General features: G+C 46.8%; 1 protein-coding gene across 12 annotated transcripts in view; it reads right to left on the minus strand.

The window, feature by feature from the left end:
* The window catches only part of ATP9B (ATPase phospholipid transporting 9B), a 245,959-nt gene that overhangs the window by 165,278 nt on the left and 55,417 nt on the right, over nucleotides 1-25,264 (minus strand). For 9 of the 12 annotated variants that reach the window (XR_016213832.1, XM_051840449.3, XM_070049842.2 and 6 more), the window contains 2 exons: nucleotides 15,185-15,243; nucleotides 8,041-8,092 (listed from right to left, as the gene is read on the minus strand). Coding sequence is in view for 5 of the 12 variants with exons in the window: in XM_051840449.3 (XP_051696409.3) it covers nucleotides 8,041-8,092; nucleotides 15,185-15,243 (111 nt within the window). In the remaining 7 variants the exon portion in view is untranslated. The remainder of the gene's footprint in view (nucleotides 1-8,040; nucleotides 8,093-15,184; nucleotides 15,244-25,264) is intronic. The other 3 variants (XM_089304947.1, XM_089304946.1, XM_089304944.1) reach the window with 1 other exon arrangement.

The following is a 25,264-nucleotide window of genomic DNA, read 5'->3' on the forward strand; positions in this document are numbered from 1 at the left end:
AGGGCAGAGACGCATCCTGACATCCTGATGGAGGACTACGTGAGAAACACCAATAACACAGACAAAGAGCGCACCATCTCCCAGGTCTCCTGGGCAAGGCCGAGGACCGCCTCCGCGACCTCCTCGCTCTCACCTGCCCTTGAACCTCCAGGGCAGGGCCCAGGGGAAACAGATGAGGGAGAGAAGGACTGGGATAAGTGACAAGGAGAAGCCTGAGGGACAAGGAGGAATTTAACACACGGGTACTTCCTGGGAGCCTGGCCCATTCAGAAAGAAACCCTAGAAGTCCCAGAAGGAGAAACCAACATCAGACTCCACATCCGGGAAGTGGTCATCACAGACTCAGCATGCAAACGCTTGCCCAGAGAGTTACTGCTGCTCCTGAGCACCTTCTACCCGAGGGCCAGTCACAGTCTACCCAGGAGACACCAGGTCCCTGGAGGTGCTAACGTCCTAGCACACGCTCTGCAGCTGGAACACCATGACGAAGTCCACTGCACTGCAAAGCCATGTGCTTGACAGCAACAACTCAGGTCTGCCTCTGCCTGACTGTCAGGGTGGACTGAGGAGCTGGAATTACAATACAAAAATGTTGCAAAGTGGGGGTAGCAGAAGCCTTTTAAGACTCATTTATGGGGCAGGCACTGTGGCGTAAGTGAGTAAAGCCGCAGCCTGCAGTGCTGGCATCCCATATGGGCGATGGTTCGAGTCCTGCCTACTCCACTTCTGATCCAGTTCTCTGCTGTGGCCTGGGAAAGCAGTAGAAGATGGCCCAGGTCCTTGGGCCCCTGCACCTGCATGGGAGATCTAGAAGAAGCTCCTGGCTCCTGGCTTCAGATCGGCTCAGCTCTGGCCGCTGCGGCCAAAAGGGGAGTGAATCAGTGGATGGAAGACTTTCTCTCTCTCTCTCTCTGCCTCTCTGTAACTCTGTCTTCAAGTAAATAAATAAATCTTAAAAAAAAAAAAAAAAGTCCTCTCCTGGTTTTCAACCAGGAACAATTCACACTTGACAACTTCCGGAGTCACTGTTGGTTTTCCCAAGAGGAAGGACGGGGATGCTTCTGTTGTACAGCTGGGTGAGGACAAGGCCAGAGCTCACAGGGGGCTCACCTGCAAAGGGGCTAAGTGAGGACCCTGCCCCACAATGAGCTCGCAGTTCTGCACACTGCGGAGTGTTCCCTCGCTCTCACTCTCCCAGAACAGAACACGAATCATTTCTCTCCTGACTGATGCACTGTCAGCAAATTGCCATCAGCAATTCAGTGCCCAAAATGTGGCCTACCCACATAATCTAACCTTACCAATTCTTGCAATTTATCTTAGACATGAGCATTACCACTACAAAAACAGGCCTGGGAAATTCAGAAAGATGAACTAATAGTAACAGGGAGAACTATGAAGACTTTTTAATCATCTGCATTATCAATTAAAGATACATCCGAAAGACTTTTGTCTGGTTACACACACTATGAAAAACACACCTAATTACAGCTAAACAAATAGCTCTGTATTATTTGTCAAAAGAATGGGAATGAGTGGGGCCAGCACTGTGGCGTAGTGGGTAAAGCCACAGCCTGCAGAGCCAGCATCTCATATGGGCACCGGTTCATATCCCAGCTGCTCCAATTCTAATCCAGCTCTCTGCTCTGGCCTGGAGAAGCAGTAGAGGATGGCCCCAGTCCTTGGGCCCCTGCACCCACATGGGAGACCTGGAAGAACTTCCAGGCTCCTAGCTTTGGATTGGCACAGCTTTGGCTGTTGCAGCCAATTGGGGAGTGAGCCAGTGGATGGAAGACCCCTCACCCCGCCCCACCTCTCCTTCTCTCTCTGTGTGTAACTCAGACTTTCAATTAAATAAATAAATCTTTAAAAGAAAAAAAAGAATGGGAATGTGAACAATCTGCAAGGGCTGATGGTGTAAGAAGCAGCACGAGACAATCTGCAGCACACACTCATTTAAAGGTGAATCTTCTTTTTTTTTTTTTTTTTTTGGACAGGCAGAGTAGTCAGTGAGAGAGAGAGACAGAGAGAAAGGTCTTCCTTTCCTTTGCTGTTGGTTCACCCTCCAATGGCTGCCGCGGCCGGCACGCAGCGGCCGGCGCACCGCGCTGATCCGATGGCAGGAGCCAGGTGCTTCTCCTGGTCTCCCATGGGGTGCAGGGCCCAAGCACTTGGGCCATCCTCCACTGCACTCCCTGGCCACAGCAGAGAGCTGGCCTGGAAGAGGGGCAACCGGGACAGAATCCGGCGCCCCGACCGGGACTAGAACTCGGTGTGCCGGCGCCGCAAGGCGGAGGATTAGCCTAGTGAGCCGCGGCGCCAGCCCTGAATCTTCTTTCAAGACTGACTTTTTCACTTAAGTACGTGTGCATGTACAGGCCAGTGCTGTGTGTGCAGAGTAAGTGACCGCCTGTGATGCCAGCATTCCATGAGTGCTGGTTGCAGTCCTGGCTGCTCCCCTTCTAGTCCAGCCCCCTGCTAATGGCCTGGGAAAGCAGAAGATGGCCCAAGTGCTCAAGCCCCTGCACCCACGTGGGAGACGCAGAGTTCTAGGCTCCTGGCTTCAGCCTAGCTGGCTGTTGTGGTCAGTTGGGGAGTAAACCAGTGGATGGAAGATTTCTCTGTCTTTCCTTCTCTCTAATTCTGCCTTTCAAATAAATAAATCTTTTGGAAAAAAAAATGTGTGTATGTATTCTAACAGAGAATACAAAGGGAGCTGAAAACGGGCTAGTCTGCAGTTTCTGCATGCTGCATGCTGACACGCCCAGGGCCTGGCTTGCCGCTACCTACTCGGGAACACACAAGATAGCAACAGGTGAGACCTCACAGTGTCTCAGAAGGGTCAGACTAACTAGCTCTGGAAACAATGAAGTTTATTTCCTTTACCAAAAAAAGACATGCTTCAGGTTAAATAATTATATGCTACTTTGACACATGGGGGAATGATCCGGTATTATTTTTCCTCAAGCACAGTTAAAATTACTACCTTCACTTTAACCAGTATAGAGAGGAAAGACGACTGCAGCAACATCAGGCTGGCAAACCTGACCGTCGGATGGGACTCTGGTGATCCGTAACAGAGCGCCGCTACAACCGATGCCAGTCATTCTCGCCAAGAGTGAATTATTCAATGGCCTGCTCAGATCCCATTACAGACTTCTTATGAATATTTCATCTTATTTTGTGTAACTGACAAGAGTTTGTGGGGAAGGACAGGTTTATGGCGGGTAAATGAAGATCAGCCAGTGTCTACACCACGCCGGCAGTGCTGAAGACGGGGCGGACGCCACCAGGGGACAGCGCCCCGCCCGCCTGCACTGTCAGCCCCAACAGCACTGGAAGATGGGCCACAGCGCACGCTCCAGAAACATCGACTTGGCCTCAATCATACCACATCATTTCCTGTTAAACTCAATTTTTAAAGCATTTATATGACTTAGTAACTTCTTCATGAAATTTTTAAGCTGGCGGCAAGATGAACAGTGCAACAGAGATGATGTGGATGAGATGAGCAGAATGCCATTTACCTACGGTTCATCCCACTAACCAGTGACAGCTACGCTACTATAAAATGTCCCAACACTTAAACCTTTATGTCATCACTTAGCAGACAAGCGAAAAAGATATTGGCATTTATAAAAGATTGATGAAAATTAGTTCCAAAGCATTAATTTCTCTTAATACCTCTAAAAGAACTGTGTGCACTCAGGAAATATTTGATCTGAATTAAGAAACTGATGAAGAAATTGATTAATTGGAATTTAAGCCATCAGTCACCAGAGTCTTCAGCAGCTTCATTTACATTCTAAACAGTCAGCTCCTGGCCCAGAACACTCTGTATGGATGCAGTCAATACGATGCCGCAGACCAACCACTCCAACACAGCCGGCCACGGCCCGCACGCGAACACTGCACGCACTTAGGACTTCCACGCTGCCTACAGTGTGAAGATTTCCATGATGATAAACACGGTACTGTGAGGTTTTTAAACCTGACAGTGGAAAGCAATCCACAACAGTCAGAGTGCCAGTCGAGAACACCCACAGATGCTGAACACGGTGCAGCACTCTGGAAAACACAAAGCTAGGCAGTAAGAAAATCTGAAATCATTAAATCACAAAAAAACAGTTTTGAAAGCTAACAAACCTTGACTGAAAGTAATATTATGACGCATCATGTACAGCTTGGGTGCTACTTAGAGCATTTCTTAAAGAGAAGAGAAACAGGGACCAATGTTTTGGCACAGTAGGCTAAGTTGTCGCCAGCAAAGCCAGCAGCCACAATGGAACTCCGACTGAGCCCTCGCTGCTCCCCTTCCAATCCAGGCCCTGAATGCACTGGGAAGGCAGTGGGGGATGGCCCAGCACTCGTCTCCCTGCCACGCACGTGGGGCACCAGCATGGAGCTCTTGGCTCCCGGCCTCAGCCTGGCCCAGCCCCAGCCGTTGCAGCCATTTGAGGAGTGAACCAGTAGATGAAAGATCTCTCTCTGCCTTTCAAGTAATAAATAAATGAATAAATCTTTTTTAAAAAAGATGAAGAATGGTATGAAATAGTAATCTGATTTCATAATATCTAATATGATCAATTAGTAATTACTTTAACAACTTAAATTTGATAGAAAAAATAATACGAAGGACTATAAGAGAACTATAAGTTAAAACAGACAATTAAGCCCACAATCCATAAATTACTTTCTAGAATATTAAAACAATCCACAATTGAGCATATGTGCATTTAAAGTCCATTTTTCTGGGGAACAAGGTGGTAATTCTTATGACTCTCAAAGGAATCCATGACCCTCAAAATAGTGAATGACCATTACTCTCACTACAGAGAGTAATTCTCACTATTAAGTGGACTGCAAGGCATAATTAGAGATTATTTACGACATGCTCAACTGGGATATTATCTTAATTATCTGAGGTTAGCACCATGGAGAGCATCCCACTGGCCTACTGCGCTAATATTCCATTTATGCTGTGCTGTCCCACTCTTCCACAGCAAGGACACAGTGAGAAGACTACTGAGCAGACAAGTTTCCAAAACGGCTGTCAGTCATAAAATCGTACACCAGGCCACTGAGCTCACCAATGCGCAGACTGCTCCCTGTAAAATGCACACTTCTCAGCATCTCCACCTGCGGCAGGCTGGGCCCTGTCCATAACTCACCTCTAACACACCATATAGAAGGTTGTCCATTTAAGCCAGTTACCCAAAACCATTTCCATGTTTGGAATAGTGATTGTAATCTCACATATATTTCTCCCAAAATCATTAAAAGGGCACTTCTCAAATGCAAATATTTTGTTGTAAAGACAGCACAAACAAGCAAACAGCTGACGTCAGCAGGGAGGGTGGAACAAAGCCTCTGAAAATCCACTTCCCCACGACTGCAGGAGAAGACCACCAGAACCCCAGCAAATATGAAAATCCACTTCTCCACAACTGCACGAGAAGACCACCAGAACCCCAGCAAATATGAAAATCCACTTCCCCACAACTGCACGAGAAGATCACCAGAACCCCAGCAAATATGAAAATCCACTTCTCCACGACTGCAGGAGAAGATCACCAGAACCCCAGCAAATATGAAAATCCACTTCCCCACAACTGCACGAGAAGATCACCAGAACCCCAGCAAATATGAAAATCCACTTCTCCACGACTGCAGGAGAAGATCACCAGAACCCCAGCAAATATGAAAATCCACTTCTCCACAACTGCAGGAGAAGATCACCAGAACCCCAGCAAATATGAAAATCCACTTCCCCACGACTGCAGGAGATCACCAGAACCCCAGCAAATATGAAAATCCACTTCCCCACAACTGCACGAGAAGATCACCAGAACCCCAGCAAATATGAAAATCCACTTCCCCACAACTGCAGGAGAAGATCACCAGAACCCCAGCAAATATGAAAATCCACTTCCCCACGACTGCAGGAGAAGATCACCAGAACCCCAGCAAACAACCACAGAACTCTAGCAGTCTCTGGAGCACGTACTCAAGAAAAACATTAAATTTAGCTAAGAATAGGCTGTGTTATTTATAATCCTGGGGGCAACTATAACTATATATAGTGATAAAACGATGAGAATTAAAACAGTACCTTAGAAAGTATTTATTTAAAACAAAATAAGGCAGTGCTGAAGTAACAAGAGAAAACACAACAGGGGCCACGGCTGTGCGTAGTGTAAAGCCGGCGCCTGTGACACTGGCTTCCCATACGGGCACTGGCCCATGTCCCAGCTGCTCCACTTCCAATCCAGTTCTCTGCTAATGAGCTGGAAAAAGCAGAAGATGGCCCAAGTGTTTGCACCCACGTGGGAGACCCAAATGAAGCTCCTGGCTTCTGGCTTTGGCCTGGCTGAGTCCTGGCCGTTGCAGCTATCTGGGGAATGAGTCAGCGAATGGAAGATTCTGTGTGTGTGTGTGTGTGCGCACACGTGTGCATGTGTGTGTCTGTCTCTGTCTTTCCCTCTCTATAACTTACTATAACAGTGAGAGAGAGAGACAGAGAGAAAGGTCTTCCTTTGCCGTTGGTTCACTTTCCAGTGGCCGCCGCGGCCGGTGCGCTGCGGCCGGTGCACCACACTGATCCGAAGCCAGGAGCCAGGGGCTTCTCCTGGTCTCCCATGGGGTGCAGGGCCCAAGGACTTGGGCCATCCTCTACTGCACTCCTGGGCCACAGCAGAGAGCTGGCCTGGAAGAGGAGCAACAGGGACAGAATCTGGTGCCCCGACTGGGACTAGAACCCAGTGTGCCGGCGCCGCAGAGAGAGGATTAGCCTAGTGAGCCGCGGCGCCGGCCCCTCTCTGTAACTTTCAAATAAATAAATGAATCTTTAAAAAAATATATTCTAAGATATGTAGAAAACAAAGAGAGATAAATCCCATTCACACTGATTATGTTAAGTAGAAATGGATTAAAGACTCCAATAAAAGGCAGCAACTGAACTGCTGAGTGTGCCACAGATCCCCAGCAGGTCCCAAAGGATGATTAGCACACAATGACAACGAAAGCCAAGACCATTCAAATTTCACACCGACCGACACAGAGGACTATGGTGAAATCACGGACAAACCACTTGTTCTAGAGGGGTGGGATGGCAGCCAGAGAGCTGCAAGGAGTCCCCAGGGGTGGGGAGGGTGGTGTGTAAACGCCTCTAGCCAGACGACAATGGAGCTGGAGGAGCTGGGGCCCCCTCAGCGGCACAGGCTCTGGGGGCAGAAAGGACGCTCTCTGTCTGAGGGAAGCCATTCAAGTATACTGCTTAAAAACGGAGAAACAGTAAAGCAATGTCCCATAGATCTCACGCACAACTCTCCAGGGTCTTCATACTAGAAATAACCATGTACCAGCGCAGGCTAGCTTCCTGTAGAACATGGCTCATCTACTCGTCAAAGCCGGAGCTGCGGTGGGCAGGGAGCTGCGGCCACGCCTCGGCTTGCAGCCTTCCTCTCAGCAGCGTCGCCCGCCCGGGGCCTGAGACCTGTGCAGACCTGATCCGAGGGCTCCGGCTTCCCAGCACAGCTCCGCCAGACCGCACGGGATTCCAGCTCGGCACTCCCTTCTGGAGCCCCGCGACTCTGGGGAGCTCACAGAAGCGTCGTTTTCCTATGAAGCTCTCAGCAGTCGCCCCTCCCACGGGGCCCTGACATTTCTCCTTACTATAGAACCTATGTACTCTAAAAGTGGCAACCAAGTCTCCCTCCCTCTTGCAGCCCAGCAACCCCAGGTGGATGCAGAGAGAGCAAATGGTGAGCCACACTGCTACTTATTTGGTCATGTGTCACTGTTAATATTGAGTGGATGCTCTCACCGGATGGACAGGTTGACAGGATTATTTTTAAGTACACATTATATGGTAAAGTCATCTTTTCAAATATCAGCGATTAAAAGTCATTTAGAAACCAATACTTCAATGAAAGAAATTTCAGTAAGTTTAAATTTTACTTTTACCTTTTAAAATGAAAATTAAATTGTCAAATTACTAAATCATCAGCAATGTAAAATAGTAAATAAGTAAAAAAATACCTGCTTTTTCTGAAGTTCTAAGAAACACCATATCTGATGGAATTCTCTGGTTCTGCAAACAACAATATAAAATGTTAATTATGTGCAGGCCTACATATTAACTCTATTCCATTCCAGAGTAGAAATAGCTAGCAAAAACTAAGGTTACAATAAAACTTTTAATGAAATAACTACAATTTATAATTTATATATAAAAATTAGTATACTAAATCACACTTTAATGGAAATCCTATGAATTTTCCCATATATAAGCCATGTAAATAGCACTCACTTATGACTTTAAGAATACTTCCTGGGGGAGTGCAGTGGAAGATGGCACAAGTCCTTGGGCCTCTGCACCTGCATGGGAGACCAGGAAGAAACTCCTGGCTCCTGGCTTCAGATTGGCTCAGCTCCTGCCACTGCAGCCAAAACTGGGGAGTGAACCAGCAGATAGAAGACCTCTCTCTCTGCCTCTTTATAACTCTTTCAAATAAATAAATATATTTAAAAAAAAAAAAAGACTAAAGAATACTCAAACCAAGGAAGAAACCACCAAGGAAGTTAGTGAACATTTCATTGAATGGTAATACAGATGTGACATACAAAAATGAGTGGAACAGCCAAAGTCAGGAAAACACACACAATTCAATGCATACAACAGGACAGAACAGATACACAAACATTTGAACACAAAAGGAAAAAAGCCACTGAACCCACCAGAAAGTACACTATGGAAGCAGATGTGAAGGCAGAACTAAATGACACAGAAAACACACACGCACGTATGTACACAATACACAACAAAACACACACGCAAAGACGCACACAATCACGTGCATATATATATATACATACATATACATATATATATATATACATACATATACATATATATATATACACACCAGAAACAAAAAGCAATACAATAAGTCTCTTCTTGAATATGCCTATTTCAGGGGCTAGCACTGTGGTGTAACATGCTAGTCACCACCTGCAGCACAGGCATCCCATATGGGCACCAGTTCAAGTCCCCGCTACTTCACTTCCAATTCAGCTCCCCACTAATGTGCCTGGGAAGGCAGCAGCAGATGGCCCGAATACTTGGGTCCCTGTACCCACATGGGAAACACAGATGGAGCTCCTGGCTCCTGGCTTCCGTCTGGCCCAGCCCTGGCTATTGTGGCCATTTGGGGAGTGAGGCAGCAGATGGAAGGTTTCCATCACTCCCTTTCGTTCTCTGTAACTCTGCCTTTCATAGAAAATAAATCTTTAAAAAATAAGTAAATAAATAACTATGCCTATTTCAGTAAACAGAAAAAAGTAACATTGGAATAAGCCTAACAAAAGATGTGCATCATCTCTATTTTAAAAAATACATCAGGTGCCAACATTGTTGTGTAGCAGATAAAGCTGCTACCTGTGATGCCAACTTCCCATATGGGATCCAGTTCACGTCCTGGCCTCTCTACTTCTGATCCAGCTCCTGCTGATGGCCTGGGAAAAGCAGCGGAAGATGGCCCAAGTGCTTGGGCCCCTGCTACCCACGTGGGAGACCCGGGTGAAGCTCTTGGCTCTTAGCTTTGGCCTGGCTTAGCCCTGGCCATTGTGAATCAGCAGATGGAAGACCTCTTTCTCTCCGTCTAACTCTTTCAAATAGTAAAATAAATATTTAAAAGAATACATACTACATAAAACATTGCTGGCAAATAAAACTTAAATAGAACACATTTACAGTTCAGGAATTAGAATGTGCAGTATAGTGATGTCAAATGCCCATAAATTAATCAATATATTTAACTCTTGGCATGTGTTTTGACGGAAAGGACAAAGTTTTCCTCATGCATATAGGGAAACACAAAGGCTAAGAATGACCAAGATTGACCTCACAACCTATCAGAACTGTTAGACTAAACGAGTGTGATTTAGACACGATAGGCTGATAACAATGCAAAGCTAGAGAATCTAATCATAGGCCCACAGGTATACGGACACAGATTTGTGGGAAGACGGCTCTGCAGATCAGTGAGATGAAGGTCTTTGTAATAAACACTGCTAAGAAAATGGGGTCCACGGAGGCCTAGATCTACTCAATCGAAAGATGAAAACCATCTGAATTACAGCTCCAAGTGTAAATCTTAAAACAACAACTGCCTGACAGGTAATACGGACCTTTTCTTATTCAAGGACTTGTCCTGTCACTCATCAAACACTGTAAGAATATTTTTAGACTTTTGAGTAGGGACAAATTTTTGAACCAACACCAACAACTGAAAAAAAACAAAATTAACCATAAACAAGAAGGTGAATGAAGCAGATTCCATCAAAATTCATTTCTGCTCAACAGAGCCTCCCAGGAAGCAAGGGGAAAGACAACTGCAACACACAAAAAGCTACCAATTAACAAGAAGAAAAACAGGCTCCACACACACACAATCATGTGGTAAATGCCCCAATTATTGGAATTTATAGAAATATACACCGAAGGGCTGGCGCTGTGGCATAGTGGGTAAAGATGCCACCTGCAGTGCTGGCATCTCATATGGGTGCCAGTTCGAATCCTGGCTGCTCAACTTCCAATCCAGCTCTCTGCTATGGCCTGGGAAAGCAGTAGAAGATGGCTCAAATCCTTGGGCCCTGCACTCATGTGGGAGACCCAGAGGAGGGTCCAGGCTCCTGGCTCCCAGCTCCAGATTGGCACAGCTCTGGCTGCTACGGCCAATTAGGGTGTGAACCAGCGGATGGAAGTCCTCTCTCTGTCTCTCCTCTGTGTAACTCAGACTTTCCAATAAATAAATGTCTTATAAAAAGAAATATTCACTGAAATTGCACTTACTACATACACACTAGAAATGCCACATTGAAACGACAGAGAACGCAGTGTGTGGCAAACATGTGAAGGTAGGTACTGCTACATACGGCACAGTGTGCACTACAGTGACATGTGCTCCTACACCCCGCATCCAACAGTCACTGTGTGCAAAGGGCACAGTCAGTGACACCCAGAGATCCTTCCGAAGAGGCAAGGGTCAGACCAACCCAAATCACATCGACAGCGGGATGGGTCAAAGGCAGAAAACCAGCAGCAAGAGGGATGAACCTCAGAAACAGTATCTGGCCAGGTGTCTAGGCATTCTTATCAAAACGCCATTAACCCTAGATTTCTGGCTTCATTCAGGGACCCTCAGCTGGCCCCAGCTCCACGCCATCCTGACGGCTGCATCTCTGCACTGCGGTCTGAGACGCAGGCACCTGTGTATTCGCAGACCTGCTCTGGCTGTTCTGGGTCCTTCCGTCTGGGTAGGAGGCTCCTGCTCAGCCCATCAGTGGCTGCAGGCCCCAGCTGCCCGGGCTGCCTTGCCGGGGAAGAGCCTCTGATGTCCTCAGCTACTCAGGCCTCCCAGGGGCCCACAGCGTGCTCACAGCATCCAGAGGACAAGGGTCACTCTTCTTTTGCTAAATTTACTCAAATATTTTTTTCTTCCTGATGAGGTTATACATGGGATTTTTTCCTGGGTTTCACTGTAAGACCATATTCGTTATTCTCTTACTCCGCCTGATCTTCCATGAGGCAGTCCCACGTGAACAAGAGAATTTCTATTAGTACTGGCTACTCTCCGTTCTTCCTTCCTTGAGGTGGCACGGAGCAGCCTGCGCTGTCCTGCTGGTACCACGGCATGGATATACAGCAGTTCCGTTGTCACCCACTCAGGGAATCTGCACTGCTTCTGGCTTCTGGGAATAATGCAGAGGTACCAAAACAAATGAACATGTCCGCAGTAAGCAGGCAGGAGCACACTGATGGGCCATGTGACAGCTACACACTTACTTTCTTTGAGAAACGTAGCAAGGGGCTGGCCTTGTGGTGCAGCAGGTGAAGCACCTGCAACACTGACAGCCCACACTGGAGCACTGGTTCCAGTGCCAGCTGCTCCACTTCTGATCCAGCTCCCTGCTAATGCCCTGGGAAATCAGAAGAGGATGGCTCAAATGCTTGGGCCCCTGGCACCAATGTGGGAGACCTGGAGAGAGTTCCTGGATCCTGGCTTCAGCCCAGCCATCTGGGGGCAAACCAGCGGGTGGAAGACCTTGATCTCTCTTTCTCTCACTCTTTCTTTCAAATAAACATAAAAAATGTTTTTTTAAAAAAAGTGTCAAATACTTATCTGGAATAACTACACCAACTGATCTTCCCACAAGAAATGCGCTGCAAACACTGGATGTTGGCCCCATTTTTAAACATTCTGATACATGTGTAATGATACTTCAGGGTTTTAATCTGCATTTCCATGATGAACAATGATGATTTTCTTCTCTTGTGTTTATTTTCTATCTATACATTTCTGTGGCAAAAAGTCTTTTTGAAATCTTGTGCCCATTTTCTAATTTTCTTCAACTGTTGAGTTCTGATAAGTTACATACTCTCAGTAGGCATCTGACAGATACATAGCTTGCAAATGCTTTCTCCCAATCTGTAGCTTGCTTTTTCATCATTTTACATGGTTTTCCACAAAGTACACATTTTTATTTTAATGAGATGAAATGCATCAATTTTTCTTGTATGTGTTATTCTCTGTATCAAGTCTAAGAACTATTTTCCTAGACCTATGCTCTGAATATCCATTCTTTTTTTCTTCACCAAACTGGTTAGGGTTTCACATTTTTCATTAATTCCATGATTTTTTTTTTAACCTATGGATCCTCCAGCCCCATTTGTGGAAAAAATAAATACATAAATAAATCTTTTCTCCGAGAAGAACTTTGCAACTTTGTCAAAAGTCATGCGTGTATACTTGGGGGGGTCAACTTCTGGGTTCTGTGGCGCTGAGTCCTTGCTCCTCTTTTTCCATGCACACTATGCTGTCGGGAAGGACCGACGGGTCGCGTGCCCTTCCAGCCACACTGCCTTGATGGGAAGTGGGGATGTGTGAGAGCTTCAGCACAGCAGGGGGAACCCTTTTTATTTAACTGTCAAGCTCACCTCAGCTGTTCTACAGCCTGTATCTTTCAAATTAGCTTTAGAAAAAAAACTATCTGTCTTTAAAAAAAAATACTTGCTGAGACTTTACAGAAATTTAGTTAAGCCTAGGATCAACTGTTGGAGAACTGTGGACTATGGGTCATCTACCAGGATTAGATTCTTTCCCTCCACACACTGCAACTACAGCCCCCAGAAGATCCCATGTCCACAGGAAGACTGAGCACTGTACGCCTACCTTACACCTCCACACGCACTGCTCTCAGACACAGCGCAGTCACTACCCAGGGAGGGGGAGGGCGAGGAGGAGGGAGGTCTTCCATCTGATGGTTCACTCTCCAAATGTCTGCAATGGCTGGACCCAAGATGTCTGTACACAAGCGGGAAGCTAACTCTGATGTTTTAAAAAATAAAAGAGGTGTAATTATTGTTACCTCTCGTCAGAATCACACCTACAGCAAGTGTGCAGAGATCTGTGTCGAGGCATGCTAACCGTGTGTCCTGTGACAGTAACAGGAAGGAGCCACCAGAAACCTGATGGTGAAAGGGTTACTGACTTCTGGTCCCCATACATGGGAACACTATGTACACGAGTGGAAAAACTGTTCCCATCCAGCTCTCTGATGTGGCCTGGGAAAGCAGTAGAAGATGGCCCAGGTCCTTGGGCCCCTGCACCCACATGAGAGACCTGGAAGAAGCTCCTGGCTCCTGGCTTTGGATCAGCACAGCTCTGGCAGATGCAGCCAATTAGGGAGTGAACCAGTGGATGATAAACCTCTTTCTCTCGCTCTACATAACTCAAACTTTCAAATAAATAAATAAATCTTAAAAAAAAAAAAAAAAAAAAAGCTCTGACCATTGTGGTCACAGAGGGAGTGAACCAACAGATGGAAGACCCCTCACTCTCTCTGGCTTCACCTCTCTCTGTAATTCTGTCTTTCAAATAAATAATGTAACACTTAAAAAAAAGACATTAAATAGTACACAAATAAGGTCATTTCAGGAAGAGATATCAACAGCACATACACTCAAGAAAAGCACACGTGCATTAGAATGACCGTCTCACCCACAGACACACGTGCAGTGTGCACAGCACTCACATCACTCACAGGGGGAGGCAGAAGAGCACACATTAGAGTGCATTCTCTCCGTGCAGGCGTGTGTGCAGCACGTATGATGGTCTCATGTCACAACAGGTGGAGGAGCTCACATTAGAAGAAAGCCTCTCAGCCGGCGCCGCGGCTCAATAGGCTAATCCTCTGCCTGCAGCGCCAGAACCCCGGGTTCTAGTCCTGGTCGGGGCGCCGGATTCTGTCCCGTTGCTCCTCTTCCAGTCCAGCTCTCTGCTGTGGCCTGGGAAGGCAGTGGAGGATGGCCCAAGTGCTTGGGCACTGCACCCGCATGGGAGACCAGGAGAAGCACCTGGCTCCTGGCTTCGGATCAGCGTAGCGCGCCGGCCGCAACGCACCGGCCGTAGCGGCCATTTGGGGGGGGTTTGTGAATCAACGGAAAAAGGAAGACCTTTCTCTCAGTCTCTCTCTCACTGTCTAACTCTGCCTGTCAAAAAAAAAAAAAAAAAAAAAAAAGAAGAAGAAGAAAGCCTCTCCTGCGTCCACAGGCGTGCGGCGTGCACAGCACTGGTCATCAGCGGTAGGAGGCGGCAGGCGCTCGCACACATCCAGTGGCCGCAGCCCTGGAGCACCCAGCCCACCCCTGCCCTGCTGTTTCCTCAGTGGCCTCCCAGGCTGACTTGAACTCCTTTCTTGTTCTCTAGAACTCCTTTCCTTCCATCCACCTTCCCATCTTTAAATGTAAGCTCTAAGAATCACATCCAAGAACTACGCCCAGTAAAACTATCTGTAAACAAAATTCTGAACACTGTAGCAGTATAAATAGGTTCTAACCCAACCGCTTGGTCAAACGAAGCAATGCTGACGTGGCACCATTAGGCAGTCACCAAGTCCTTTGTCAGACAACACTGGGCTTTACCTGCGTGCACCGAAACAGGCGCCAGCAACAGAGAGGACACGCACAACTCTGGTTTTCTTCATGTGCATCAAGTCTTACATGAGGACATTAGGATTTCAAATACCTTCTCAATTTCCTTCAGATTCAAGGTACTTGCATTCAGGCTAAATGTGAGTAACTGGTATATAAAGGTCTAAAATATATTAAAAATGCATCAACCTTTTCCACTATGATGAGGTCTCCAACTTGTATGTCTGAACTCTTAACTTGCACTTTACCTTAAAAAGAAGAAGAAGGATAATCAACAACAACAAACAACAGCACAGCAGATTTCAACTTTCACAGGCAAATACTGACTTTAAAAACAACTTTCAGGAAAAAAATCAGAAATTTCTCTACACATATGATTTCAAGTAGATACAGTCACTAATAATTAATTTCTTTAGTAAACTACCAAACACAAGTAATCTATTCTCCCCTGGTGGAACCTCAGAGAGAATGTCTTCATGGAAGTTAGAAGGGGACCCTCATTTGGAGCCCCTGCTTTCTCAAAATTCCAGTTTTCAATAAATTAGCAGTAATCAGAAATATCAGGTATAAGAATCTAATAACTGAATAACTTGAAGATGTAACAATACATGCATTACTATTTCTGAATGGCACTGACTGGCACATAACTCACAGAAAACAGCAATTAAGAAAATTATAAACTCATGTAAAAATCACCCTCCACTGGTAGCATTACCAACACAGAATAGGACTAAAAACTAAAGCTTTACTACTGAAAGTAATTCTTCAATTATTATACTGAGAAAAAACTTAAGTTATGCACACCTAGCATCTAATGTAGAACAGTAACTTATAATATACTAAATCTATGAAACGCAGAGTAAGTAGATGAGTTTTAGGATACAACCTGAGACCTCGGCCTCAGAGAGTGAAAGGGCCCACAGTTCACCCAGCCCCTCTGTCTCTGCCCCTCTCCTCCAGGGCTCGCTCCCGGCCCCCTACTCCCTCTCAGGACCGGCTGCTTCACATTCCTGTAACTCCTGTTCTAACAAGGGGAAAGGTTCATCTGTTTTACATTCAGATTACTCTGACAGCTAACACAGAAGAGTTCAAATCACTTTATCAAAACCCTACACTACCAGTCATCATACTGACTTTTATACCCATATTCAACTGATTATAAAACCTTTCCAAAATACCTCTTGAAGTTGAGTTGCAGTGGTATCATATTGCTCATAAAGTTACGTTCTGAGGATTCCAAACTTTTGTATGTTATGTTATTTTCTGTGTTCCCCAAACACAAGCCTATAAGGGCTGGAATCTTTTTATTCAGAAAATCACACAGCCCTCCTCTTTAGAGCCAAGTTTGTGGTACTAAATATACATCTACATTCAGCCACACAGGGAACTGACAAAAGGATATCTTTCAATTACCTGTCACTTCTAGCTGTGCGCCTACACTGTCCCTATCATGAGGCTGGTACCTAAGCCCCAACAGTAGAGATACGCCACTGATCAGATCCCTGCTCTATCACTACTCTCTCTCCTAGCTATCTGATAATGCTTCCTTTACATTCTTTGTTATAGAACAGCTGACAAAGAGAAGAAAAACACCTACTGTCATACGATGTAATGTGGTTAGAAGTGTTTAAATATTTTGCAATACAGAAAACCAATCTTCTTTCTCTGATTCCTGTATCAAGAATTAGATTCCTAAGAGAGTTACTATTCTGTCACATGGTACAGACATAATGTACCTGAGGGTACTTAAAAGAGTTCATAGAAAATGTGTGTCATGGAAAAACTGCATGAATTTCAAAAGCTTTTGTGCCAAAATGAACTTTTCTTTTCGTTTATTTTTATTTATTTGAAAGGGAAGGACAGACAGAGCTCTCCCATCTGCTAGTTCACTCCACCAACGCTGGCAACAGGCAGGCCAGGTGAGGCCAAAAGCTGAAGCTGGGATTCAATTCACGTCCTGTACATGGGCAGGGACCCAGCTGCGTGAGCAGTCACCTGCCGCCCCCTAGGGCGCACAGCAGCAGGAAGCTGCAGTGAGCAGCAGAGCTGGGATCAGCACTCAGACGCTCTGCCACGGGACGCGGTGTCCTGAGTGGCATCCTGAATGAACACTAGATGCCTACCCCTACGCTCATCTTCAATTCCATTCTTTTTTGAAGCACCCTCATGTAGTGATCGCTAATTCCATTTTTATAGAACTTACTTGTGTTTAAGAAAAGAAGATTTATGGTAAAATGCAGGAGCAAAAGTTCTCAAAACTTTAATATCATGCTACAAACGAGACTAAACACAGTATGGTAACAAGGCAGTGAGACCACGGGCCTCACGCATGTGAGCAGGACAGCACACGTTTTTAAATGCTGAGGACTTGGTCGAACGTTCCACAGCGCCTGACTTCTTGAGCAAGCTCAGCACTGCACGCAGGACGCTGCTGTTCCTCCTCGGCCCAAGCACCTGCAGGGCAGCAAGCAGAGAAGACAGAGAAGCCCTGCCCCCACAAACCTGACTTCTGGGAAGGCTCCCATCCAGCGACCTTCTCCTCACGTGAACAGCCTAAGCCTAAACCAAAAGATGGATCTGGGCTGAGAGCCAACCCAAGGTGCACACTGCAGGCAGAGCTGTGAGACCACAGAAAGACACAACAGAGCCACTCTGCAAGTCACAGCACACAACCAACACACCATGCCACCTGCCCTCACAAAAGACAGAGCTCAGCAACACGCATGTGGGGTGACACTGCAACAGTGAGAAAGACGCAGGACATGCATTTGATGCCATCCTTCTCTTGCAACATTCGGCAGCCGGCCTGTGGGACAGCACGTGACGCTTCCCGTATCAGAGCGTGGCTGGAGTCTCGGCTATTCCACTTCTGATTCACGCCCCAGGAGGCAGCAGATGATGGCCCAAATACTTGGGCTCCTGCCACCCATGTCAGAGACCACGAGGAGTTCCGGGTAACTGCCGTGGCCATTTGGGGCCTAAACCAGCAGCTGAAAGACCTTTTTCTCTCTCTGTGTATTGTCTGTATGTGTCACTCTATCTTTCAAGTAGACGAAAATAAACTTAAAAACAAAACCCATTCCATTTGCTGTCAGGTACTCACTCAGAATCATATATTGGCATTTTACTTTTTAAAAAAAATTATTTATTTATCTGAAAGGTACAGCAACGAGAGTGGATGGAGAGAGGGAGAGAGGGAGAGAGGGAGAGAGAGAGGGAGAGAGGGAGAGAGGGAGAGAGGGAGAGAGAGAGGGAGAGAGAGAGGGAGAGAGGGAGAGAGGGAGAGAGGGAGAGAGGGAGAGAGGGAGAGAGGGAGAAAAGGAGAGAGGGAGAGAGGGAGAGAGATCCATCTAGCCACTGGTTCACTCCCCAGATGGCCACAGTGGCCAGGACTGGGCCAGGCTGAAGCCAGGACCCCGTAACTCCATGTAGGCCTCCCACATGGGTGGCAGGAGCCCAGGTGTCTGGACAGCCTCAGCTGCTTTCCTAGGCACGTCGGCAAAGAGCTGGGTCAGAAGCAGAGCGCTGGGACTCAAACCAGTGCTCTGACAGGGATGCTGGTGTCCATGTGGTTGTTACACAACCACGGCCCCAGCTTTTTCCTTTCTAACGAAATAGTGAATATTACCAAGTAAGGGAACAACAGTACTTACCGCTAAGCTACTCCAATTAAATCTTTCCCTTATGCCCTTCTTCTGGCAATAAATAACCCTTGGCTCAAATGCATAAGAACACGGGTGTTTCCCCTCTCAGTGAAAGAAAGCAAGCACTGATGTGTTCTCCTGAGCTCTCCTGAAGTCATCCACAAGCAACTCACAGCATCTCACACACACTCCTGCCCACCAACCCAGCTGCCACTCTCCTCTCCACTGAATCTGTGACGATCATGTCCCTCATTCAATCCAAATGAACTAACAGGGGAAAAAAAGAACCAAGGATCATTGCTCATCCCCATCCAAAACTCTCCATTATTTGATAATTACTTGGGAAATAATTCAGGGCCTGCATTGTGGCACAGAGGGTTAAGCCCCCCCCCCACCCCCGCAATGCTGGCTTCCCATGAGTGCTGGTCAGAGTCAGCTGCTCCACTTCCCACCTCTGCCACCCACATGGGAGACACAGATGGAGTTGCAGCCTCCTGACCTCAGGCTGGCCCGCCACAGGCACTGCAGCCACTTGGGGAATGAACGAGTGGACAGAACATCAATCTCTCTCCCTTCCTCTCTTTCCCTGTCTCTGTAACTCTGCCTTTCAAATAAATAAATAAATCTAAAACAAAATAGGATAACTCAAATCTGTATCATACACAAGTTCTTCAGCACTGACCCCGAACTGCCTGCCAGGCATCCTCTCGTGCCCACCATTCCCCGATCTGCCCTACCCCTACCAGCTCACAACACCCCACACCTGCAGGACACCCTGGCTGCTCAGGAGCTCTAACGAAACCCTCCCTTTGAAGACCTCCTTGACTACACATGGAAGCAGCCTCCAGCCGCTTACAACACTAAAATATTCAAGTATCCAAATCTGAGTATCTTCTAAATATCAGATCCCATGACACGTTCAAAGCATAACTGAAATAGCTTTCATGACACTTAGTGTGTACTCTGAAAAACACCTAAAATTAACCCATGTCACGACACACAGGGAATGCACGCCTGCCACTCTAATCAGTTAGAATGAGACAGCATCACAGTGGTTTAAAGAGTACAAGCACAGAAGACACACCCACGAGCACAGACATTACCAGCTAGGGATAGAGATGTGGTCGCTACTTACATCCCAACCGAGCACACAGAGTGTAAGAGGAGGAAGCAGGTAAGCCGTGGTGCAAAGGAAGTGAGCACCTCTGGAGGGCCCACTGAACGCACGGGCTCTGGGCTGCGGCACGGGACCTGCTGTCGCTTCTCACTGGCATGAAGTGAGCTTAGCGGGGAGAGGCGAGCGTGTCCTCCCCACCAGAATACGCTGTGGGAGTAGTCTCCAGCCCACTGGAGAGCTGAGCACAAAGAAGACTCATGACCTGAACCCCAAAAGCAGGGCAGGCCTCCCCAGAGATGACAAGGGGAAACGAAGACAGCCGGACGCAGGCCTTGACGAGAAGATCTGCACTGGCCCAGCGGCTCTTCCCCCAACAGCCTTCAGCAGGGGCTCAAACTCTAGGTTCCAGGCAGGGAAGCGCACAGGCCTGGGGTCACTTCTCAGCCGGGCAGGGCCGTGCCTCTCAACAGCACTGCATCGGAAGCCTCACTCCCGCCTGCAATGCAAGACTTAATCACCTACAGAGAAACTGGTGAAGATCTATCAAGAAACTACATACCTGAGTAAAAAACATGGTTTTGGAATGTCACAGGAAACAAAGATGACCATGACAATCAAATGCAGCTGTGTGAACAAACTTCAAAAACTTCACAGATGGGGCCGGCACTATAGCACCATTGGTTAATGCCCTGGCCTGAAGCGCCGGCATCCCATATGAGTACTGGTTCGAGACCCAGCTGCTCCACTTCTGATCCAGCTCTCTGCTATGGCCTGGGAAAGCAGTAGAAGATGGCCCAACTCCTTGGCCCCTGCATCTACGTGGGAGACCCTGAGGAAGCTCCTGGCTCCTGGCTTCGGATTGGCACAGCTCTGGGTGTTGCAGCCAATTGGGGAGTGAACCAGTGGATTAAAGACCTCTCTCTCTCTCTGCCTCTCCTCTCTTTGTGTAACTCTGACTTTCAACTAAATAAATACATCTTTAAAAAAAAGTTCATGTAAAATGCAATTAAAAGATAAGTTTATTTAGGCGCATAAATTTTTGAAATTCATGGAGCTTTTCATAACATACCTTTTCCATGGACTTTCTGTGAACTCCTTGCATGCATGAGCTTCAGATTTTTGCACCAAAATAAACTCATAATTTCATTTTCCACAAACTTTTGGATATACCCTCATACTAGCAATGAACAGCCAGAAAGTGTAACTAATACACAATACCAGTTAAAATATCATTAGAAAATATTACTTAGGAGGAATGCACCGAAAAACATGAAATATTTTTATGCAGAAAAATATAAAACACTGCAGAAATTAAGGAATATTCTCCCAAAACTGATCCACAAATTCAATAAAATCTCCATCAAAATCCAAGCAGGATTTCTTGTAGAAACTGACATGCTGATTCAAACATTTACAGAAATATGAAGGACTTCACATAACCAAAATATTAAACTCAAGGTGGAGAATCGAAGACGTACTATAAAAGTTCAAGGAGTCCAGACAGTGTGGCGTTGGTGAACACAGAAAACAGATCAGCAGACAGAATACGCCAACACATCTGACAAGGGACTTGCGCCTAGAACATGTAATGTGAAGTCTCATAGCACAGTATGAAAGCAGCAAAACACAATTAAGACGGGAACACAGTGCATTTAAACACGCACTCCACGTGCAGTGGAAGATGGCCCAAGTGCTTGGGCCCTGCACCCCATGGGAGACCAGGAAAAGCACCTGGCTCCTGCCATCGGATCAGCGTGGTGCGCCGGCCGCAGCGCGCCGGCCGTAGCGGCCATTGGAGGGTGAACCAACGGCAAAGGAAGACCTTTCTCTCTGTCTCTCTCTCTCACTGTCCACTCTGCCTGTCAAAAAACAAACAAACAAACAAACAAAAAAAAAAACACGCACTCCACAGAGTTAAAGCACACTCCACTAAGCCATGAGGGCATATACTATGTCTTTCCACAGAGATTTTTAAATATTACTATGAGGGTTTTCTTTTATCATGAATTAAAAAAGCTCAGAACTCTTCAACTATTACAGATTTACATTTATCTCACTATTCCTGTTCAAGATGTTTTGGAGAACTGTTAAATACAAAATCACCTTAGCCAAGAATTTTGAATGGGTAGTATTATCTCATGTCGGCAAGATCTGCCTGTTGACATTACAAAGACACTGTATACTTTTCTGAGGTTATAAAAGTGTACCCTCAGTAGCTCTCAATGGGAAATTACCATTTCTTGAAAAGTTCTGAATGTCATGATAGTAAGTAGTTAAGCAAAAATTCCCAAAACCCCACTTACAGAAGACAATTGCAACAGAAGACCTTTACATGCCCGATATACTAAACAAAAACAAGTTCACAGATACTCACACTGTCTGTCTTTCCTATCTGTAACATAGCTTAACCACAGCAAGAGTAACAATAGCCAATAAAGAAAAAGTTCACTGTGCTAGTATCCAGCATTCAGCTTCCATCATGCCTCACAGTTTTCGAGGGCATACTCACACATGCTCTGAGGGCAGCATGACAGCTCCCGTCTCAGCGAGGACCAGACGTGGGAGACACAACAGTCACCGTGACCCACTGCTGCAGCGGTCAGAGTGCTGGGACCACTCAGGAAGCTCTCAAGAAATTAACTGTCGGCCGGCACTGCGGCTCACTAGGCTAATCTTCCACCTAGCGGCGCCGGCACACCAGGTTCTAGTCCCGGTCGGGGCGCCAGATTCTTTCCCGGTTGCCCCTCTTCCAGGCCAGCTCTCTGCTGTGGCCCGGGAAGGCAGTGGAGGATGGCCCAAGTGCTTGGGCCCTGCACCCCATGGGAGACCAGGAGAAACACCTGGCTCCTGCCTTTGGATCAGCACGGTGCGCTGGCCACAGCACGCCAGCCGTGGTGGCCATTGAAGGGTGAACCAACAGCAAAAGGAAGACCTTTCTCTGTCTCTCTCTCCCACTATCCACTCTGCCTGTCAAAAAAAAAAAAAAAAAAAAAAAAAAAGAAAAAGAAAAAAGAAAAGACATTAACTGTCACCCTGCCTGGGACCAGGCAGTTCCATCTCTAGGCATTTGTCCAACAGAAATAAAAACCTGGGGCAGGTGTATGATGCTGTAACTCGAGCTGCCACGTGGGAACACACCCATCCCACACTGGGGTGATGGTTTGAGTCCTGGCCATCTATTTCAATCCAGCTTCCTGCAAATGCATTCTGGGAGGAGGCAGCAGTGACTGCCCAATTACTTGGGTTCCTGCCACCCATGTGGGAGACCCAGACAGAGTTCTGGGTTCCTGGCTTTGGCGAGGCGCAGCCCTAGTTGTTGCAGCCAACTGGGAAGTTGCTGCAACCAGTAGAAGGAAATTTCTCTCTCTCACTCTCTCTCACGCTCTCACGCGCATTCTCTCTCTCTCTCTCTCTCAACCTTTCAAGAAAATGGGGGAAAAAACTTCCTAAAAAGAATCCCTTATGTCTACAAAAGACCATGGATGACAAATTCCAAGCAGCTGAGCTCCCATCGCCAGGAGCAGAGGGAACCGAGGACACTGGAATCAAGAGTGCAACAGAAGCCACCCGGCACCAAAGCAGAGGCGCCTGGGTGTGAAGCCCGAGCGTGCTGAAGGAAGAGTGCACACTCCCCTGGCAAAGCATGGCCGCTGCTGTGGTACAGCATCTCATATGGGTACAAGTTCGAGTCCTGACTGTCCACTTCCTATCCAGCTCCCTGCTAACGTGCCTGGGAAGCTTGGGCCCTTGCACCCACATTTGAGACCCAGAAGAAGCTCCTGGCTCCTGGCAGCTGTTGTGGCCATTTGGGTAGTGAGCCAATGGACGGAATACCTCTCTCTTTCTCTTTCTCTCTCCCTCCCTCTCTGTAACTCTTTCAAATAAATAAATAAATTTATGGGGGGAAAAAGCATAGCCAATCTGCAGTGAAGAAGTCAAAGCAGCAAGGGCTCAGATACGGGGAGGAGCCTGAGAAAGGGAGGCAGAGCAGCCCCGGGAAGACGCAAGCGCTCCCCACCTTGTCTGGTGCAAGCGCATCACAGGAGGCATGTGCTTAGACACACTGATTAGACTGTAACTTTAAACAACGCACTCCACTATCTGAAAACTACACCCTTGAAAATAAGGAAAAACTGAATTCCTCAAGAGAAACACTGTCCCTCTCTAGTTAATAATATCTCAACAAAAAATCCCTTTACAGCTAAAGTTTCTACATTACCTGCTGATCCACCACATGTGGAAATGTGATAATGATTAGAATAATCTCAACCTACTTAAAAAAAAATACATTACACATGGCCAGCGCCGCGGCTCACTAGGCTAATCCTCCGCCTGCAGCGCTGGCACACCGGGTTCTAGTCCCGGTCGGGGCGCTGGATTCTGTCCCGGTTGCCCCCCTTCCAGGCCAGCTCTCTGCTATGGCCCGGGAGTGCAGTGGAGGATGGCCCAAGTGCTTGGGCAGTGCACCCCATGGGAGACCAGGAGAAGCACCTGGCTCCTGCCTTTGGATCAGCGCGGTGCGCTGGCCACAACACGCCGGCCGCGGCGGCCATTGGAGGGTGAACCAATGGCAAAAGGAAGACCTTTCTCTCTGTCTCTCTCTCTCACTGTCCAGTCTGCCTGTCCAAAAAAAAAAAAAAAATTTACACACAAAACAGCTTTTTGTTATTCTCTGTATTATACATGAAATAAACTCAGAGATGTTAATTTCTCCTAACTCACACATTACAAAACTCCAGGGGCCAAACAAATGATAAATGAATAAACAAACTATGGTCTACCCATACAACAGAATGTTATTCAGACAAAAAAGCAAACCAAGCATAATGTATGCCATAACAGGAAGGAATCCAGGAACAAAAATACTATACTAAGACACAAAAAACCTTATATTGTGTGATCCCACATAAATAAAATGTCCAAAAAAGGCACCTCCACAGAGATAAGAGCTGTGGCTGCCTGGACAGAGGGAAAAGTAGGAAAGAACAAACAAGGATTCAGTACTCACGGCATGCAGGATCCCATTCATCTACAGTGATGACTGCACAACTATGCATTTCTTTTTAATTTCAATGAATTATACACTCTTAGGGGTGAATTCTGAGGGTGGGTGTTTGGCATATAGTTACGATGCCAGTTGCGGGGGGAGGAGATGAAACTGTGGAGTAGCAAGTGAAGCCACTGCCGGTGGCACTGGCATCCCATACGGGCTCCAGGTCAAGTCCTGATTGCTCCACTTCTAATCCAGCCCCTGCTAATGAGCAAGCGAATGCAGCAGATGATGGCTCAAATACTTGGGCCCCTGCACCCACATGGGAGACCAGGAAGAAGCTCCTGGCTTCGGATTAGCTCAGCTCCGACCATTACAGCCATTTGGGACATGAACCAGCAGACGGAAGATCTCTCTCTCCCCCCTCCTCCCTTTCTCTCTCTATTCTGCCTTTCAAATAAAAAAATAAATCTTAAAAAAAGAAATGCTGTTTAGGACACCTCAACCCTACCTGGGGC

The sequence above is a fragment of the Oryctolagus cuniculus genome, chromosome 10, assembly GCF_051225735.1.
Source record: "Oryctolagus cuniculus isolate XC-2025 breed Fujian yellow rabbit chromosome 10, ASM5122573v1, whole genome shotgun sequence".
Lineage (NCBI taxonomy): Eukaryota > Metazoa > Chordata > Mammalia > Lagomorpha > Leporidae > Oryctolagus > Oryctolagus cuniculus.